The sequence below is a fragment of the Barbus barbus genome, assembly GCF_936440315.1.
Source record: "Barbus barbus genome assembly, chromosome: 27".
Lineage (NCBI taxonomy): Eukaryota > Metazoa > Chordata > Actinopteri > Cypriniformes > Cyprinidae > Barbus > Barbus barbus.
Window position 1 is genome coordinate 12,424,871 of NC_136755.1, and position 22,101 is coordinate 12,446,971.

General features: G+C 40.2%; 1 protein-coding gene across 1 annotated transcript in view; it reads left to right on the forward strand.

Annotated features, from left to right (window-relative positions):
• LOC306847228 (gamma-aminobutyric acid type B receptor subunit 2-like) overlaps positions 1-22,101 on the forward strand; it is a gene marked incomplete at both ends in the record, with an annotated part of 228,733 nt that overhangs the window by 123,496 nt on the left and 83,136 nt on the right. The window contains 2 exons of the mRNA XM_079381059.1: positions 2,243-2,413; positions 14,664-14,765. Of these exons, the coding sequence (XP_079237185.1) occupies positions 2,243-2,413; positions 14,664-14,765 (273 nt within the window). The remainder of the gene's footprint in view (positions 1-2,242; positions 2,414-14,663; positions 14,766-22,101) is intronic.

The window sequence follows — 22,101 nt, forward strand, 5'->3', positions numbered from 1 at the left end:
TGAATCTCCTACTTGTATCAGAAAGTCGACCTAACAAGCTGTATTCAGACCATGTTCCTCTTAGCACTGTTTATGTGATTACGTCACCACTTCATTCACCAGAGGGGCCGCAAATGAGACGAGATGAGAGGTCAGGGGTCACAGCCACTGCACACTGCAGAGCAAAAGTCAATTCCATTTTACCCACAATTCTATTCACAGGAAAAGTAATTTACTGGATCCAATCCCGAGTAAAGGAACGTTCTATTCTGAGTTCATTTCCAGGGAAAACCCTGATGTAGACCAGAGTTGAATAGAACTTGTCACATTTTTATATTGAGGCTCTTCCTTGTGCTCTGGAAATGCAGTTTACTCTGTTAGTACTACATGTAAATTTCTGCTTAAATCACCTGGAAATTCAACAAGCCATCCATATAAATTTTCACAAAAACATCAACATCCAGCTTTTGAAAGATTACATTTCCATTCACTATTCAGTTGAGATTTTTTTTTGCCTTGCAATAAAAATTTCATTGAATTGAATGTGCAGCCACAAAGCTGACAGACATTTTATGACTGTAAGCAAAGAGTGTGCTTCTTTAACAAGTATAAGACGTTTTTTTCCAATTTGAACTCAAAGCATTTCCATATGTTTATCTCTGAGAGACTAACAACCCTCAGGATGTATTATAACCGGAGGAACATTTGTTAATCTACTGACGGGAGCACTGGCATAAAAATCATACCATGATCTTCCAGGCTTGTTTTTTCGCTCCAGCTGAGGCTTAAAATGCTCTGCCTGGTGTTTGACAACATTAAAGAGGGCATGTTTTGAGCAAAAAAGTCTTCAAAAGTGTGAAGCCTCTTTTAAATGCTCCCTTTTTCAAAGCCTGAAAAGATATAAACTTGATTAGCATGCAATATTTGAACAGTACATAGATGCGTTTTTAAAAAGATCTTATTACCATTTATGTTTCTTGAAGCAGAGGAGAGCTAGATGAAGCAGGACTCAACAATTAAGCAGCGTAAGAGAGTTTCAGGCCATTCAGTTGGTCACATGTTCCAATGATCTGCTGATCATGTACGTGATTTTATGCCTTGCAAACGTAAACATTTGGTTTTCTGTGATGTTTTAAACCTTGTTTTGCGAATTAAGGCCCGTTCACACCAAGCACGATAACTATAAAGATAAAGATATGGTTCTAAAAATCGTTTAAAGAATAGCAGAGTCCACACCACAGCTATATCGATAAAGGCACAGAGAAACGATATAGTTGGAATCACTTTCAGAACGATTTTTTCCAGCTGATGGACGATACAAACATTGACACCCAATCAGAATCCATCCTGATCAAGAATTTAAAGCGGCAGACGAGTGTGCGCTTAGAATAAACAGACGATATTGTTCACTGGTGTGGACGCTAAAGTCGTTATCTTTAAAGTTATCGTCTTTGGTGTGAACGGGCCTTTATGCATATCACCAAGGTAAAATGTTTGGGCAAAATTGTGTTTGTATTTGTATACAGTGTATTCCATTTTTTTAAGGTTTGAATGTTCAATAAAAAATTGGTTCTTATTAATTGTGCTAAAATATTGAAAAAATACAAATAAAATGCACTGTATTATTATATAATAATATTTAATATTATATTTTTGTGTTGTGACCAGTGAAACACTGGCAAAGCAAATTATTATTGTTGACCACTGGAGAACAAACACACATTTTAATGAATCATAATGCATCTTAATACACATATACATCTTCAAGCTGATATGCTGAGGTTGACCATCAGTGCAAACGTTAATGGCTCCAATCAACACAGGCACTCACCAAAGGTGTGAGAGCTGTCTTTTTATAGAGATGTGTTAGTGTGTTGATTCATTCACACCTACGCTGCAGACTCTTGGAGTCCTGGCATACTGGCTATGGGCGGCCACTTGGCTTCGATCCAACATGCTGCTCAAATAGCAAGTTGAAGATGAATACAATATCAGTCCAATAACGCCATACTGCTGTATTAAACTTAATAAGACGTGATTGTAATATGGCTTCACAACATTCCTACAATGTTGCACACCTTAGTCTTTGATTATTTTATTTATTTAAGAGTTTTGGAGATTTTGTTCTTTCCTTATTCAAGCATATTACAAGATATATGTATATACCTGTTAACTACAGTACATAGAAAATAACCAAAATGACCACTGAATTGATTTATCTTAAAAGGACTTTGGCTAAGTGTACTTTCTTCTTTTTTTACAGCTTTCTTTTGCGGCCACAACTCCTGTCCTGGCAGACAGGAAAAAGTATCCAAATTTCTTCAGGACCGTCCCATCAGACAATGCTGTGAACCCCGCTGTGGTGAAGTTTCTCAACTATTACAACTGGAGCAGAGTAGGAACCCTGACCCAGGATGTCCAGCGCTTTTCTGAGGTATGTTGAGAAAAATAACTTGCCCTATTTCTGAATGTATTTTGAATCATGATATTGTGATTCAGTCCTTAAACTAATGTTAAGAAAATGTTTTAGAGAAAGATATTAGGTTTTCGGCCCTTATTTATTTGAAGGAATATTTCAGAATAGTGAAACACTTGAAGTGACAAATGAAATTTAGCTCAATGGAAATGAATTGTGCCAATCCATAAACATTAAAATACTCAAGCACCATACCACATATACTGTTCATTAAGCTTTACTTCTATTGAACCTGGAATAGTCCTTAAAAGGGGTTATGAACTGAGAAACCTAAATTTCCTTGATCTTTTGACATATGTCGTTGCACTATAAAAACATCCTGTAAGTTTCAGAAACTTAACTGATCGTTAACTTGTCGTTACTCTAAAAACTCTGCTCTATGATGTAATAGTGTGGATAAGCACCGCCTCTGCAGAAGCAGATCAACGCCTGCTTCGACATCACTGCCTGTTTAGCCCTGCCCACTTTTTCATGCATGTAGTGTTTATGAGAGAGGCAAATGCACAGGTCTACGCAAAAACCAAATGATAAAGATGGCTCTGAAGACAACAAGATGCTGTGCAGTGCCAAAACAGTGTTTGTGTTGCCTTCCTTCTGATGCCAACCTTGGGAACATGAATTAACTTTATGAAGATCCCGAACGCGTCAGTAAGAACTCAGCCTTTTGTTCACTTCATTTTACAAACAAGGCACAATTTGACACAGGATTTTCAAAAAGTTTGAAACTAAAAGACGATGCTGTGCTAACTATATTGGATCCGACAGTAATGTCGCAAAGTGTGAGTAGCTGTTTTTATTACGTGGTCACTATTGTTTTGTCTCTTCTTACATACACTGTAAAAAAAAATAGTTGTTTCAACTTAAAAAAATGTGTTACCCCACTGACTTAAAATTTTTTGTTTAGTCAACTAAAATACTCCAGTTGTCTCTTAAATTAACATTAAGTAACTTAAAATTTCAAGTTGCCTAACTAAAAAGTCAGTGGGGTAACACATTTTTTTGGTGAAAACTTTTTGAAACCTTTTTTTTTTACAGTATATTGTTTGATATATATTGAGTTATTTATGCGTTTTTGACCTAAATCACAGCAGTGTCCATCTATGAGGAATGCATGCTGTCAAACAACCATTATCCAATCATAGCAGTGGGTGTTTACTTGAGAGTCAACAATCCGACACGCCTATTCAAACGACGGGGTTAAAAACAGGACAGGAAAAAGCCTATTACTTCAAAATTATGATTATTTTTTTGATGATAACATTCTAAGTGGACCTCAGAGAACAGTACAAAATAAAAAATAAAGGCAGTTCATGTCCCCTATAACGGATCGCTTAATCGGGAAAATTAAGTATTGTAGTGTGAGATATTATCTTGCTCCACATAACCAGCTACACCTGCCTACCACTTTTTGGAAGAGTACTTCTCAGAAATATAAGGCCTATTGTTTTCTGTTTGAGTGTGGGTGTGTATCACTTTCCTTCTGTTTGTATTTCATATAAATAGACACAGTAAGTTTTCACTGTGGAATTCCTTTTCGATCTCATTTTAGTGACTGAGATAAAGATAGATTGAATTGATTAGTTGAGACATTTATATACAACACAATCAGGAACCGTGTTGTGTGTGTTTATGTTGATTGTAAGCTTCTGGAAATTCCTTCCTCCAATGGGACACGTAGTTGAAAGCCTCCGGGGGTAGAGAGATATTAGCATCTCTTTCTGACACAAGCGCTCCATAGTAACCGTTTGCTGTCAGAGTTCAAAGTATTCCTCAGGTGATAGATCTAAAACCTGGATCATCATTACAGATCCACCTAGCCATGGATCAGTGGGAATGCTAGTGCTAGCAAATCCTGCTGCTCTGAGATCTATAACGCTGACGATGCAGTTTTGTTGCTGATAGAAATGTGTGAAAAGGCCTACAGTGTGCCATGTTTCAAGCTGAAATTAATTGTTCTTACTAGGTAAAAAAATGAATTGAATTTTGTTGTGAGTTCACACCAAGATATTAGATTGCTGTGATGCTAGCTTACAAAAAATTACTTATCTTAAAAAAAAAAAAATCAATCAATTTGTGTCGAAGCTGACATGTTGTGGTTGTGATATGGAAAATAGCAGGTGGATTATGGAAAGAGGATTTTCAAGATGAAGGCTGACTTAGATTTTTTTTTTACAAATTTTTTAAATATTTAGGCCTACATATCTGATAAAAAAGAAACGGTAAATTACTGACTTTCTTCAATAAAAAATAGTTATTGAGTTTTAGTTATTTATTTAAAAATGATTAATAATTTAAGTAGAATTAGATTATTATTATAATGAATATTTTTTTTTAATTTAAAGGGATAGTTCACTCAAAAATGAAAATTACCCCATGATTTACTCACCCTCAAGCATCCTAGATGTATATGACTTTCTTCTTTCAGACGAATACAATTGGAGTTATATTCAGAAGTGTCCTGGCTCTTCCAAGATTTATAATGGCAGTGAATGGGGGTCGAGATTTTGAACCCAAAAAGTGCATCCATCCATCATAAAAGTGCTCCACACGGCTTCGGGGGTAATAAAGGCCTTCTGAAGCAAAGCGCTGCGTTTGTGTAGATATATCTGCGTCATCCACTGAAACGCCACTCTCTCATGAATGCGGTTGCGTCAGTTAGCGGAAGCTAAAGATTGAGGTTTAGAAAGTTTTAAAATATGGATATTTTTCTTACACAAATGGATCAGTTCACTTCAGAAGACCTTTATTAACCCCCTGGAGCCGCGTGGAGTAATTTTATGATAGATTGATACACTTTATTTTGTTAAAAAAAATCTCAACCACCATTCACTGACACTTTGTAGAGCTAGGACATTTTTTTAATATAACTCTGATTGTATTCGTCTGAAAGAAGAAAGTCATGTACACATAGGATGGCTTGAGGGTGAGTAAATCATGGGGTAATTTTCATTTTTGGGTGAACTATCCCTTTAAAGTCATCCTGCAGCCCCCTTGGAAATTTTCTTAGATTAAAGCAGATCCTGAACAGCATTATATTTCTGTGTGATATTATTTACACTTTTATTTGCTAAAATACTGAAATGCACTAAGAGTGACAGGCAATATGTATTCATACATGCTGTAAATAAATTGCATTGTCATATTTTTATTTCATTTTAGGGGAAGCCAGCTTCCCCACGCTCTCTTAAAACAATTGCTGTTTCTGTGATACCTTCTACGAGAAATTGTTTTTATTAATCTATTCCTTTTGTCAGCACATTGTGGTAAAGTTTAAAAGATACATATTTATGTTTTTCAAAACTTTAATATATATTTTAATCTACATGAAGCATGTTATTGTTTGAGGCAACCCAGGCTCATTGGAAATACGTGCCTCTAAATGCATTTCTGCAACACCATTATTTACGTACCTTACTGCACGTTTCACGGCAGTTTCAAAGTGAAACGTCCAGTGAGTGGTGCTAAAATGCAGGTTCATTACATGACCCTGGCACGTTTTTGTTGCGTTGATATAGGCAAGTATTGCTGTTTGTATTATGTTGCTTCAGGTACCTATTGCGGTGGTTCATAATTCAAAATCCAAGGGGTGTCGCTAAAAGTTAATGCTCTATCGTGTTGGAAATATCCCCAACACCAAACCCAACCCTAAACCTACCCGATAATGTTAACAAATGCAAAACTGGTATAAAAATGCATTTGTTGATGCAGCCATGCTATTTTAACTTCCGTATGTGGATTTGAGCTGTTTTGTTGAACCGTAGTTTCACAGGGTTCGTACCTGAGCTCTTCATCACTCAAGTGCAATGCCGTATCACGTGAGCTACCGAGCAAACCAACTGAATTAGAAACTCATGCATATGAAGCTGGATATGTGACCACACATTCAAAAGTATCCGTTTTCAAACCTCGCAGCATGTTAAAATTGTTTTGAATTCATAACACAATATTCTAGTAATTATGTGAAAATTATGCTTTATTGATCAAAACTGTGGACCTGCAAATCATACTTTGTGTGAAAAGGAATAAAAGTTGTTGGAGTTTTACTGCCTCTAGTGTTCATTTCAACTGGAAACTGAGGCGATTCATATGTATAGGTACATTTTTTCAGTTCTGCAGAAATGTACTTAGAGGAACGTATTTTCAATGAGCCTATGTTGGTTTGAGGATAGATGGAGAGTGAGTGGTAATGTCATGATCTTTATTTTAAAAAAAATATATATATAATGGCTAATTTGTATTTTCTCATTTGTAATAGAATATTTTAGTGATCATATGATTAATTTAAAAAGTGAATATTTTTAACATATATACTCTGTATCTGAATGGCTGAAGGGAGTTGTGCTTTTGCCTTTTGGGAGGTAAGGAGCTCCAGTGAGAGTTGTGGAAGGTGTAAATCCCTTTATCTTTGCCTTTGGATGGAGTTGCTGAACAGAGACAGAGGAAGAACCTGATCCCGACATCAGCCTGCCTGAGGAGGTCACTGGAAGCCTGATTAGCATGCCGGTGTCACGCTCTCTCACCCTCAGCAGTGCTGTACCGCAGGAGAGCTGCCCGCGCTGTGTGATCTGACATTTCAGGAGGAGGTGCATCTGTTGTGTCACACAAATTAGGTGTGGATCTGGAACCTCACTTGCTGGCCTTTTTTTGGAGACTTGGGTTGACTGGGGGTTGCTGGTTTCACTGAGAATTAATACATTTTGTCAAAATTGCCTCAGTCTAATTGCATATATGGAAATCCTTCCTTTAATACTTAGAATAAAACAAAGAGGTTTTCATATATGTGTGTGTGTGTTGTGTGCATGAATGCTCTTGGTTTCTATCTCAGCCCTCATTCTGCTTGTTCCAGTGAAGTAATTTAGCACCTGTCCTGTCTGCTGCTTGATATCTGACACATTGCAGGAGGCTGTCGGTGTTTTGCCTGAGTGTCTATCAGTAAGTGGATTAAGGGCTGTTCACACTCCAGCATGAATCACACTCCAGTATGCTGTTTTACAGATTAAGACCCAATCCCCTTTTTATGTGGTAAAAGATTAGATGACTTGGGCCCCGATGAGGAATTAAACCCATTTGTCAGGCCTCACACTTTTAGTAGGATTGTGTGTGTTTGTATGTATCTACACATAAGTCAACGGCGACGTTTTCCTCTCGCAGTCCAGCTCTCATATCTATATACTCACTGTTACTCTATTTACGCTTACATAAGTTTGGGCTTGAGTAATTTATCAGAATAAATCATGAGTAAATAGATTTTACAGCTATTTAATGTCCTACATAGAGGTGCACTGAATGCATTGCTTTTTGCGTTAAATGCATGAATGTTATTTGAATGTGTCCTGTTCATATTTGTTTGAAGTTAATATTATAGTCTTATCTATCTGTCCATCTGTCCATCTGTCCATCTGTCCATCTGTCTATCTGTCTATCTGTCTGTCTGTCTGTCTGGCTGGCTGTCTGGATGGAGTAGTAATAACAGCTAAAGGCTTCTTTATCTTAAGTATAAAAATATGAAATAATGAAAAATTATATTTTATAATATGCATTTTTCACATTTACTTAATTTAAATATTTAATAAAAAATAATTAAAATTAAATACTTGCATTGTAAAAAAAAAAAACAACATTAGGACCATTTACTGTAAACTAACGAAATGCATGCTTCTAATCATAAAACTATATTGCCTACATTTTCTACATTTCTGTAGTGTTACTTATTTAGTGTTACACATTTAAACTTTGAAAAATAAGATATAATATTAAAATTGGATTAATGTATATAAGTTAAGTGTGATTTCATCCCTTTATATAAATTTCTGAAAGCATTTAATCCTATTTCCACATCCATCCAGGGTACAGCAGTAATTAAATGCAAATGTTTACATGGATATTTTGGTTTGTGTGACTGTCCCACTTGCTTCACAGAGCAAAGGATCTTCATCTCTCTCACCGTCCTCTCTCCCTCTAAATGTGTGAAAACAAAGTGAGAAAGCGAGTGTTTAAAGCAGGTCACCATATGGTTTCTCGACTGTACATGCTCTGTCCTCTTTTACACCAAGGTGCTCCATTAGTGACCTATTGGACACTCTCCAGCAGCTTCAGTAATGGGGCTCTATTCAGGTGTATATGTTTGTGTGTGCATGTGTGTGTGTGTGTATAATGACGTTTCTGCTTGTTTGATCACTGATTAAACATTCAAGCAACACAAGCACAATCGGTTGGCTCAGCCAAACTAATTGCATTCCCTAAGGAGATGATCCAAGCACTAGTCATCCAATCCTCCTTTCACGGATCGGACTTTATGGGCAGTCCTATCTGTGCACATCAGCTCGTGTGCGTGCATTCGTTGGCCATTGTGTTGTGCTTTGTGCCTGTTCGCGTCTGTTTCAGTTTAAAGGCTCATTAAAAGCGGTGCTATAAATAGATGCATATGTCCCCTCAGCTGCAGCGGTGCATTAAACGCGTCGGCTTTCTCTTGCTCTTCGGCTGTGTTGTGTCTGATCTATCCCGATGCGTTCACTGCTCCTGGAGGACGTGGGAATCCCGATGCTACTGCACAATCCAGTATAGACTTGTCCACAGCTACATCAGGCTGAATGTGTCTTTTTCTCGCATCTGTCCCCCAGAATACAGGTGCATGAGGCTGCTGGGAATATTTCAATACAAAAATAACACATGGACAAAGATTAGTGCACATAGGATGTCTGTATTTAGGCCTCTTTTCTTGTCTTTACTTGTTTCAAGGGTGCAGGTTTTCAGAGAAAAATGTGTATGTATCTTTACTTAGCTATACTTTGGGGACAAAACTGTCCCCAGAAGCTCCCCTTGGGAATGTCCTCAAAGGTAAAATTATAAATATTTATTGTAGTGAGGTGGGTAGGGTTATAGTCAGCTGTATATAAAAGTCTGTAATGGTGTATATAATAGTGTATCCTCATTTAGATGTTAGAGTTTTTAAACTTTTTGTTCTTAAAATATAATGACAGATATCTAATATAATGTATGAACATCATTTTATGAACATCAATTTATACAGAGAGAGAAAAAAATATTAAGTGTGATATTAAAAAGAATAAATTTGCTTTTGTGTGTTTTATGTGTGTATGTGTATGTACTGTAAATAAACACACACACACACATATACAAAAATACCAAATATATTATATTATCAATATATATATATATATATATATATATATATATATAGGGCTGTATACCTTGGAGAACCTGGCGATACGATACATACCTCGATACACAGGTCACGATTCGATACGTACCTCGATACAGAGCTGTCTCGATACGATTTGATACAATGTGACACGATTCGATACGATTCAATAAAAATACATGGGCCAGAGCCAATTAGTTAATGCTGAACACATTTACTCAACAAACAGAACTCTGCATTTTTCTTCAATTTAATGAAGACAAAAGTGCATTATAACACAGTGCATTTTGCTTAAATATTTGCAACTTTAAGTGCTCTGATTAATTGTACACAAATTGTATTAATCTGGAAATTACCACAAGTCAACATTTAACTTTCCAAGGGTACAGTCTGAGCTCACACAAGCACAAAATCTTCTTCTTATTATTCTTAACTTCTTATTAAATCTTCTTATAATTCTTTTTTGTGACACCATGTACTGCCATAACATATTTCACTATGAAATCACTTAAATGCTACATCTTGCTTTAACATTTTCCATGAGTTTTTTTGAAACTCGCGGGCGCCGCTGCGCCCCCTAATGGCTGGGCGGAGTATCGATACTAAGGGCTAGAATATCGATACTGTATCTTTTTTTATTATATCGGTATGTATCTAAGAATCTATATTTTGAGCACACCCCTATATATATATATATATATATGTATATGTGTGTGTGTGTGTGTGTGTGTTTGTGCATATATACGTATGTGTGTGTGTATACAGTATGTATGTAGGAATATATATATATATATATATATATATACAGTATACTGTATGTGTGTGTAATCATTTTCATAAAATACAGCTTACTATTATTGAAGTATGAAGTATGTATAGAAACTGAGATGATTCGACAGTCAAAGAAGCCTCTTCTTATTCTCACAATTATGACAATCAGTGGTAACCACATAGCAACCATTTAGAACATCCTAGCAACCACCTAGAACACCCTAGCAACCACAAAACAATTCCTAAACTTTATCAATACAGTAAAAGCGACTCTAAATATTTTAGCAACCCCATAGCAACATCCTGACAAATATTTCTTGCATGTGTGTAAAAATCTTGTTAATTAACACAATTCAAAATCATAAAAAGTAATCCCTTAAAAACAATTAAAAATTAATCTCTGAAGAGGTCTTCTAATCTGAGTTGAAATAATATTAGCTTGTGTCCTCAGTGCCCATATACAGATTAAATTTGTCAGTGGCGGGTCACATTATGAGGGCACTGTCCTCTGTCAGACCTCATTGTGCCATCAGCATCAGAGAGCAGATCCCGGCTGACATTCACACACCTTCCTATATATCTCCAAACTCAGCCAATCACAGACTCACATCGCACAGGGACCTGAGCAGCGCCGAAATGTTGCTGATGATGGACTGTTGGGGGGTTAGAAAAAAGAGGGAAAAATAAGGCAGTGACACAACAAGCTGTGACCCACGCTAGTCCTGTTAATTCATCATCTACACGCCTGGCAGCTCTAAAGAGACCATATCACTGCTTGGAGTTATGATGACTGCTGGATATCTGTGATGCAAAGAAAAGGATCACTTTTGGAAAGTGGGCAGTTCAGCTAAAGCTAATGACAATTAATTAAATTTACAAACAAATATGCCTTTTTAGTGTTTATTTAGTATTTATGCACTATTATACTATTTATTAATATTTTGAAATATATATATATAAATATATATATACATACAGGTACATCTAAAAAAATTGGAATATCATGAAAAAGGTCAATATTTTTTGTCACTCATTTCAGAAAGTGAAACCCATATATTATATAGATTCATTACACATAGAGTGAAATATTTCAAGCCTTTATTTCTTGAAATTTTACAGATAATGAAAACCCAAAATTCAGTGTCTCAGAAATTTTGAATATTACATAAGATCAATAAAAAAGGATATTTTAAACAGAAATGTCAGGCTTCTGAAAAGTATGTTCATTTCTATGAACTCAATACTTGGTTGGGTCTCCTTTTGCATGAATTACTGCATCAGTGCGGCGTGGCATGGATGCAATCAGCCCGTGGCACTGCTCAGGTGTAATGGAAGCCCAGGTTGCTTTGATAGAGGCCTTCAGGTCATCTGCATCGTTGGGTCTGGGGTCTCTCATCTTCCTCTTGACAATACCTCATAGATTCTCTATTGGGTTCAGGTCAGGCGAGTTTGCTGGCCAATCAAGCACAGTAACACCATGGTCACTGAACCAGCTTTGGGTGCCTTTGGCAGTGTGTGCAGGTGCCAAGTCCTGCTGGAAAATGAAATCAGCATCTCCATAAAGCTTGTCAGCAGAAGGAAGCATGAAGTGCTCTAAAATTTCCTGGTAGATGGCTGCGTTGACTGTGGACTTCAGAAAACACAGTGGACCAACACCAGCAGATGAAATGGCAGCCCAAATCATCACTGACTGTGGAAACTTCACACTGGACTTCAAGCAACATGGATTCCGTGCCTCTCCACTCTTCCTCCAGACTCTGGGACCTTGATTTCCAAATGAAATGCAAAATTTACTTTCATCTGAAAAGAGGACTTTGGACCACTGAGCAACAGTCCAGTTCTTTTTCTCCACAGCCAAGGTAAGACACTTCTGACGTTGTCTCTGGTGTCCTTTTCCTGAAGACGTCTGAGCGTGGTGACTCTTGATGCACTGACTCCAGCTTCAGTTCACTCCTTGTGAAGCTCTCCCATGTGTTTGAATCAGCTTTGCATATATAATATTTATATATTTATATATATTTTTTTTTTTTTACAGTTTCAAAATATAATTTTAGTCTTTACAGTGTTGTTACAGTGTACAACTTTATAGTTGTCCTAAAATTTATTTGGTCACTAACATTTTGGGGTGCCTCTGTACGTACAACCCTTTTGGCCTCTTTATTCAAATAAAAAATACATATATAAATAGGTTGTGTTGAAAACTGGACAATGGTCTCCATTTTAAAACAGTAAATTGTGGGCATTTAACCAGTATACCTAGGTGGCTTTGTGTATCCGGGTAAGATGGAGAATAATGTCGGGTTTATGGTAAATTAGCCCACAGAGCTTCTTGACACCCAGTATTGTGCTCTTGTGTCTCTCTGCTTGATTCATGCGGCTTCCTGTTTACCTTTTTTCTCTGGGTTCATTTGACAGGTCAGTGCATGAATGCATTATGCATTTCACATCACATCATGCTCATTTCTCCTCAGCTTTAGGACAGCTCTCAAATCCCATAATCCTTTGGAGCTCCTTTACTGCACAGCACCCACCCATCCCTTTCCGTGTCTCTTTCTCTTTCTGTCTCTCCTTCCTCTTGCATAAATCTTCCCATCAGGTGGTCACTTGTGCTCACACACAAGCATACACTTGTGTATTGTGTATACATGCTCATGAGATCCACACGTACAGCCACACACACACACACACTTGCTCATGTGGAACGGGGTTTCCAGGATATGCCAGCATTAAGCTACAAATATGCTCACCGCATCAGTAATCAAGACAATGTGGATCAGCCAGGCTTTTCAGGTAACGTCTGGCAGAATGAGTTCAGGTTTCTGTCACAATCTAACATTGCCCTGTTTACCCTATTTTAACATCCATCTCGGGTGATCAAGTGGTCAGCTGATAGAGATTGCCATCTTACAAAGCATGTTGCATCGCTCCACGTAAACATTACCATGTCTGCATTTGTGATCTGAGAAACAACAAACAACAAGCGCTACTCTATACTGCTCAGAACTCGCGTTTGAATCGTCAGTAGCAGAAACGTATTTACAGGCTGTGAGTAAGAAGCGTCAGACTGTCTTTGCAAAGTTGGAATTGCCCCACTTTATAGAAACAGCCTTTGTGCAAGCCAGTATTGTAGGCTTCTCTTCCATGTTCAGGAAATAGTCCTCTGTGAAATGCGCTGCACCCACTCTAATATTTGGGTTGAACTGCTCTGGGACAGTGCTGTAAATACAACTTAACCACTGATTTCTAATTGTGTCCTCTTTTGGAAGCCCAAATTAAGTACTTTCACTTTCACAACGAAACACAGCGTCTCCAGGACATGGCGCCGGAGGCAGCAACAATACTACAGCGGGAATAATAGTTCCGCCTTCTTTCATTGCGTAAACATTTGGGTGGTGTTTTGCAAATCTTCCCACACTGTGATGTAGACATGTGGGGGCGTGTTTAAATGACTAATTAACTTTTATAAAGAATATCTCTTTGCTTTTGAGACTTTAGTCTTTGCAACTTCAGGGATCTTATCTATGCACAAACCGCTTGTAACATTCCAAAGAGAAAGGAAAACTTGAAATTGCATCTTATAACCCCTTTAAAGACATTTTTAAAACAGTAGTTATGGTATGAGATGCTGAGAAAACTCATGACGAAACAGGCAAAGATGTCCATCTTAATGTGTATGACTGCATTTGAAAGAATATGTTTAAAGATGAAGCTTCAATGACAGTTTTTTTTACCATGTACCGTACTGTACTTGTGATTTTAAACAGCACAGAATATTTTGATTTAGGCCCATGTTCATATGAATTTTTGGGTGATATGTTTGACCCAAATGAGAGTATCAAAAGATCCTTTTGTGTTACACAATAGACCGGAGCTCAATATAGTACATGCTTTGATTCTCACGCCATAAATCTTTGTGGAGGACGGGAGGTATTAAGACTTTATTTGCAAGAAACTGGTCCATTTTTCAAAAGCATCCATGGACAAGGATAGATGAAGTCTGTGGGGAGCAGAGCTGATTGGAGTCATGTTTTATCCAAAGCCCAGTGGGACCTCTGGAGGAAAGAGTTCCACGGATGCTCCAGGCTGATTGGGATGCAGGGGGAATGTCAGATCGGCAGGAGATTAGAGTGAATTGAGACATGTATCAGAGCAAGGGAGTGCTGCCTTTGATTGGGTACTTTTCTGGGTGGTTCGCCATCCACAAACCCTGCTTTCATTCAGTTCTCTTTCATTTCTAGATCCCTCTCTCACTCATTCTCTCTCTCTCTCTGACAGGTGCGGAATGATTTGACCAATGAGCTGGAGAAGGCAGACATCCAGATTGCAGACACTGAGAGTTTCTCTAATGATCCCTGTGTGAATGTGAAGAAACTAAAGGTAAGGGAACTCATGTAGGCCCTGCCAACAAAATATAACTAGCTTACAGTGCACAATGTCCCACTCAAATATAAATATATGTATGTCTATACATACCCTAGTGAAAATAAATCTACTAAAATGTATTTTAAATAGGCTACATTTATTACTACAGCAGACAAATATACTAAAATGTACTAGTAAGTATACTAAACTGGTATACTTAAAATCTGCTAAATTGGAACAACTAATTTTGTACTTCATGCATTTTAATTGTGTGGAAGTAGTGCTGAAGTCCAACTAAAGATATACTGAAGTATATTTGATTGTGCTAAAGTGGAACTATTGCACGTATACTTTAGGTACACTTTAAATGTCTTGTATTTAAAGGCCGATATTATTCAAAGATCATACAATCCTAATCAATAATGACATTAAAACACATTTTAGGCTTAATATTAAGAAATGTGCATTGTGTACAAGTAGTACTCCAAAAAATGTTTTAATATTTTTATATCAGTAAGTCTTGAGCGATATGTCAGTAAATATGTTAACAGAGTTGAACCATACTTCGTATGAAATAAATGTATTTTAAATATATTGCTTTTTTACTAGGATTAGGAAATGGATTTCTTAGATGTAAGCTTGTGTGTTGAATTACTGGACAAAAATTGCTAGTTTTAAGCATAAATCTCACTGAATGCTGTTACATTCATGCTAAAAATAATAATAATAAAAAAAACCACCAGTGTTGTTAAAAAATATCTTATGGACGCAGATCTAAATTTGTCTCATTTTAATGATGTTTGTGCTGAAAATAGACCAAAATGTGACAAAAATCTAATCTCTTTAGTTTTATTATAATAATGCAAATGAGTTTTGTTTAAAATGAAAATTATTTTTTTTTAATAGAAAATGTAGTCTATTCCTAGATTTCTGTTAAATCACATTATGTTTTGACACTTCCTTCTTAATATTTATAGGGGGGAAATATATAAGCAAATATAAATATACAAAATATCATAGTTGAAAGATGTGACCATTTTTACTGCATACATGCGTACATATGTTAATGATATGCTAATTAGATGTGATGTCATTGCTTAAGCATTGCATCTTTAGCTTTGGGTGTCTCTTAAAGAGAAACTTAAAAAGTTTTGTTAGTCATCATCATAAACACATAAAGTGGCAGGAATGCCAGGATCAATTTATCCGGGTGTGTTTATGATCTAAATAGCCATTGTTCCATTGCTGTCTGCTGCTTCTCTTACTTTGCAATTTCCATCTAAAGGTTTATTCCCACCTTTTTTTGCTGAGTAATTTTTTTCACCGTGAAACTATTATGACTTCTATTACCTGCCTGACTTAGTACCTCCATTATCGCAATTCCCCAAATGGCGAAGAACTGCTGAAGAACTGTTTCTTCAAATTCTGCACGGTCAGATTTTTCACCAGTTGACAGCAACTCTTAGAGTCCGTAAATTCAACATTATATTTCACATTGACATGGCTGTGCACAAAGTCCAGAGCGACAGTAACCAGTTTTGCATTATATAAACCCATATAAACAAAATGTTGAGATTTTTGACACTCACATCCACTGTAGGTGGGTTACCAATTGCTGTGTAAATGTGGGAAAGTCTCGCAACCGTGGTCTTGATAAAAGCAAAGCGAGTGGTGACCGAGGTCCTGGGGCAGCCTGGCGAAGATCCAGTCTGCATTTTGCCTGGCTGGAAGAAACGTGTGTCTGCCAGGACTCCAGGACAGCTGGAGCCACTTACACAGCTGGAGGGATTCAGGTTAAGTGCCCACGCTGTCGGGAGCGGCAGCAGGCTTTGTAACGGCTGCTGATTGTGAAGCAAGAAGCGCCTGACCCAAGTGGTTGGTCCTGAAAAGGGAAGCGGGAGTATTTCACACAATAGCTCCAATATCTCAGCATGTTCTTTGGCACCACTGAAGTGCAGACGGTGGTATTGTGGCAAATGAGACAGTCTCTGAGAAACGTCTCAAGGAAAGCGTTTACCACAGGCCACACATATACTTTCAAACAGCGTTTGAATGTGGCCCCATCGCGAACGCTGTTTATGTCAATGTTCCTGAGTTTAGAGCAGGTCTGTTATCAGATTTAATGCATCCGCTGTGATCTTACCTGTAACCGCTACTGTTTTCAGAGCTGTTGATAAAACGCTATCCCACCCACTGGAGTCATTATTTTCACTCCTGCTTGAACATGATAGTTTTCATCTTGAGCAGCTCATTAGCTGTGCATGTTAAATGCTCTTCCTGTAGCCTTGTGTTTGAGGATGACATCCCAAGAGGGAAAAGCAAAAAATAGATTCAGAGATGATTTCTTAAAGTCGCTGGTGGGCATTTCAATATCCCCGCAGCTGTGACTCGTCTTTTGATAGATTGGGCCGTGGCACCCCTCAAACAAGACCGTGTGACTTCCACCTGAAATTTTCATTGGCATTTGCTGGAATCAAAGGCAATATAGTTAAGAGGGCGGAGAGGGATATTATTACATCCTGATATGCAGAATGAGAAAAAGGATACTTAATAACCTCAGAAGAATACGTAGGTCTCTTTGTGTTAGCATGGCCTTTATCACATGACAGGAGTTTTTATTTGCTTTCATGGGTTCAGTTTTGGCTTCATGGACTTGAAGGCCCTGTGTATACAAATCTTGCTCCAGTGATGGATTGATTCTCAGTAGCCAGGTTTCCATCCAAAGTTGCAAATTTAACTTGTGCACAAAATTCTAATGTTGCATAAAACATTTGTGAATAAGCACCGTTTCCATCCAACAAGTCAAAGAGAACAAAATCGCCACTTCCTGATAAACTGGCACTAAATATCAATATAAAGAAAAGAGGGAGAAGGCACTGAATATAATAATTTTCATATATAATAAATTACTTGCACCTCAGAGTGAGCAGACAAAGCACAATAAATGCGGTCATTGCTTTCGGAGGTGGATGCCTGCTGTTTGGGAATGTGGTTGTGTAAGAGATCTCTGGAGGCAATTATACAGAAATACTTTGACGACAGACTTTGCTCGGGCATTTCGGAATGACCATAACAACATTTCAGATGCTGTACAATGAGATTGATCCACTGGTTAGTGAAGTTATGCCATCCCATCCCGCAAATCACATGACATTTTTGATGCACTTTGAGGAATTTATTCGGCAAATGCGTTTCCATCTCCCATTATTTGCATTAACCCTTTTTTGCACAAGTCAAAAACCACCTACCGATAATTCAAAAAGCGCATTAAAACAGAGTGATGGAAGCATTGCTTGTGATGCAGAACTGGACGAGGTGGCGACACAATGCTGAAGTGGACTGAATTATTTACAGACTCAATCATGCACCGTGAATGCTGGTTAGAGATGCAGATTCTTTCTGGATATGAAGCAATTCACACTGCTGATACTGTTTCTCAGTAATACATTTGGTGTTAATATGTCTCACCTAGGAAAGCAAACACATCCTAACTACATTTTTGGAAGATGCTTACATATTTTTTTGCAGCTTTTCTCATGAAAAGCCTGCTTATTTTTATTTTTATTTTTGGGCATTTTATTAATAGAGACGGTGAAAGAACAGACAAAAAATGATACGGAAGAGTTGGATAACAGGACTGGGAATTGGCCCAAGCCAATGCTTGTGGAGTGTGTGAAATAAGTCATTTTATCAGTATTGTTTGGTGCCTCTAGTTGTGCAGAAATGAAACATTTTACTTGTAACTCAGACATTTGCAAATATTTTGGGACAGTTGTTTTTTTTAATTTATTATAATTAAAATTTTTCTTTTTATTTTATGGTATTTTATTTTAGAATAAACCATTTGTGCTTACCAGCCACTTTTCATCATAGGTTTTATTGATCACGCTTCATTTTAAGGTTAAGGTTTAATTAACGTCTCAGGTTACGTATGTAACCCTGGTTCCCTGAAGGGAACGAGATGCTGAGTCAAAATGCTAAGGGAACACCTTTCAGCGTGGCCGTGCTCTGAACCACGTGTGTAATCTGTCCAATGGAAGGGCGAGACGTCATAGGCGGGTGATGTCATCGACCGGGAAGCATAAAAGCATGTGCGGTGGAACTGGCGTTTGCTTCTAGGAATGAAGCAACCGCCCGCAGGGATGCCAGAAGTATGGCCTCGAGACGCAGCGGGAACCAGGGTTACATACGTAACCTGAGACATTCCCTTCCAGGAACTCAAACTGAGTCGAAACGCTAGGGGAACGAGATGCCCACGCCACCAGATTTCCAAGTCCCTGCCCTGTGTGTATTCCTCAGGAGCACAACGAGGGCGAGAGAACGGACAAGCCTGGAGTGGCCCGCAAATCAAAGCCATAGAACCTGACGAAAGTCAGGGGTGTGTACCAACCCGCAGCGTTGCAGATGTCCTGCATAGGAACAACTGCCAGGAAGGCCTTGGAGGCCGCCATACTTCGGGTGGAGTGAGCCTTGACCCCCAGAGGCGAGGGGAGACCAGAGGACTCGTAAGCGATAGAGATTAAAGCCCCAGTGGAGCTGGATGAGTCAGAGAGAACCAGAGGAGACATTGCAATGTCTCCTGAGTCGCAAAGAGGTCCACCTGAGCCTGGCCAAACACTCTCCATGTCTGCTTCACCACCTCGGGGTGAAGGATCCATTCCCTGGGCCTCGGCCCCTGCCTCGACAGGATGTCTGCTCCCATATTGAGATACCCAGGAATGTAGACGGCTCTCATCGAGCAAAGTCTGCCCTGGGACCACACAAGGATCTGGTGCGCCAGCTTGTACAAGGGGTGCGATCGCAGACTCCCTGGTGGTTGATGTAAGAGACCACCGCTGTGTTGTCGCTGCGCACCAACACATGGTGATCTCTTAGGTCTGGGAGAAAGTGTTTGAGTGCTCGAAACATGGCCAGCATCTCCAGGCAGTTGATATGCCATGTGAGATGGCGACCACGCCACCGACCGCGGGCAGGGTGGCAACTCATGACCGCTCCACAACCGGTGAGGGATGCGTCCGTCGCTAGCATTAAGCGGCGACAAGGAGCTCCCAACACCAGGCCCTGAGACAAGAACCAAGGTTGTCTCCACATGTCTAAGGCACGTAGGCATCGCCGCGTGACCTTGATCATACGAAGTGGGTTTCCCCTTGGGGAGAACCCCTTGGTCTTGAGCCACCACTGTAGGGATCTCATATACAGCAGGCCAATAGGTATCATGTTGGACGCAGCTGCCATCAGACCCAGCAGTCTTTGAAACTGCTTGACAGTGAGTGACCGGCCTTCTTTCACTCTCTTGACTGACGTGAGGATCGACTCGATCCGAGCAGGGGACATGCGTGCCTGCATCATGGTCGAATCCCACACCACGCCTAGATAAGTGGTTCTCTGAGCTGGAGAAAACACACTTTTCTTGGCGTTCAGTCTCAACCCCAGCACATTCATGTGCGTGAGAACGTCATCTCGATGTCAAATCGCCACTTGCTCTGATTGAGCTAGGATCAACCAATCGTCGATATAGTTGAGTATGCGGATGCCCTGGAGTCGCAAGGGAGCCAGAGCAGCATCCACACACTTCGTAAAAGTGAGGGGTGAGAGTGCAAGGCCGAAAGGAAGGACCCGAGATTGGTATGCTTTGCCCCCAAAAGCAAACCTCAGGAACTTCCTGTGAGAGGGAAGGATGGAGACGTGGAAGTATGCGTCTTTTAGATCTATCGTGACAAACCAGTCCTCGGACTTGATCTGAGACACGACCTGTTTGAGTGTGAGCATCCTGAACTTCAGTCGCATGACAGAGCGGTTCAACTGACGCAGATCTAAAATGGGACGCAACCCTCCATCCTTCTTTGGAACAATGAAGTTCTGGCTGTAGAACCCGGACTCTCTTTCGTGAGGAGGGACCACCTTGATGTCCTCCTTCCTCAAGAGAGTGTATATTTCCTGTTCCATGACCAGAGCCTGCTCGGGGCCCATCAGAGTGAGAATCACCCCGTTGAAAGGCGGCGGCGGAGCTCCGAACTGAATGCGATAGCCTTTTTCTACAGTGTGCAGGACCCACTGAGATACATTTGGCAGTAGTTTCCATGCTGCCAAATGGTCTGCTAAGGGAACCGGTCTCTCGAGACTGGCCTTTGGTGTACTCAGAACTGCTAGCTCGGTGCCCTGAAGCGGAGGACCGGTAGGAGATGGCCGAACCAGGAGCTCTAGAGACCCCCGCAGGGGTGGCGAGCTTCTCAGCCCCGCTACGTTTCCGGGCGGAAGTGACTGAGAAAAGCGCTCGCTGAAGCCAGCTGCGCCCTGGAACTCTGGCAGGGATGGCAGACTGGTCTCCCGAGGGCACTGGGGAGAGACGGACACCGTATAATGAGGTGTAACCCGCTTGTCCCCAGAGGGGCCTGCCCTCGTAAGCCCTGGGCCACGTTCGTCAGGACTTCTTGGCCGAGGACCTCTTAGACTGAAGTACGGTCCGCAGATTCCGCTTAGCCTTAGTGATCCCGACCCAGAGCGTTTGTTGTCTCGGCCCCGCCGCAGGGGGGCGGGCGCGAGTCGCAACGCTCTGTTTCTGTGCCTCTCTGTATGAGGAGCTGGCACGCGGCGAGTGCTGTTCCCGCCCAGTAGCCCTCCGAGCTAGAGATCGGCGAGGGAGAAACCGCTGGAACGCCGCAGCTTGTTTACGGGCCTCCCGGTACCTGTCGACGACGGAATTGACGGCGTCGCCGAACAGGCCAGAAGGCGCAAGCGGGGAGTCCATTAGGAAGACCCTATCCTTCTCTTGTATGTCGGATAGGGTCAACCACAAGTGTCTCTCCACAGCCACCAGTGCTGCCATAGACCTACTGATGACGCAGGCGGTCTCTTTGGTGGCGCGGAGAGACAAATCAGTGGTTTTACGGAGCTCAGCAATATCCTCAGGCCTGAGCTCCTCTCCCTCATCTAGCTCCTTGAGTAGGTCGGCTTGGTATGCCTGTAACACCGCCATGGTGTGCAGACACGCACCAGCCTGACCTGCAGCCATGTACCCCTTGCCTACCAGCGCTGAAGTTGTGCGCAGCAGCTTGGTAGGCAAGGTCGGAGCCTTTAGAGACAACGCCGTGCGAGGGGACAGATAGCTCGCAAGCGTCTGTTCCACCTGGGGCATCGCTCTATAACCGTGCTCACTCAACCCCGCCACATTACCGTAGTTACCAGAGGCGGGGATAAAGAGACAGGCCGAGAAGGGTTTCGCCCACGATCTCGACGCCTCTGTGTGGAGATCGGGGAAAAAAGGCAGGCTCCGGCGTAAAGGTGGCGGCCTGACACGCAGAAATCTCTCATCTAATTTGCTTTTTTGCGGTTAGGCCGGTTTCTCGGTGGG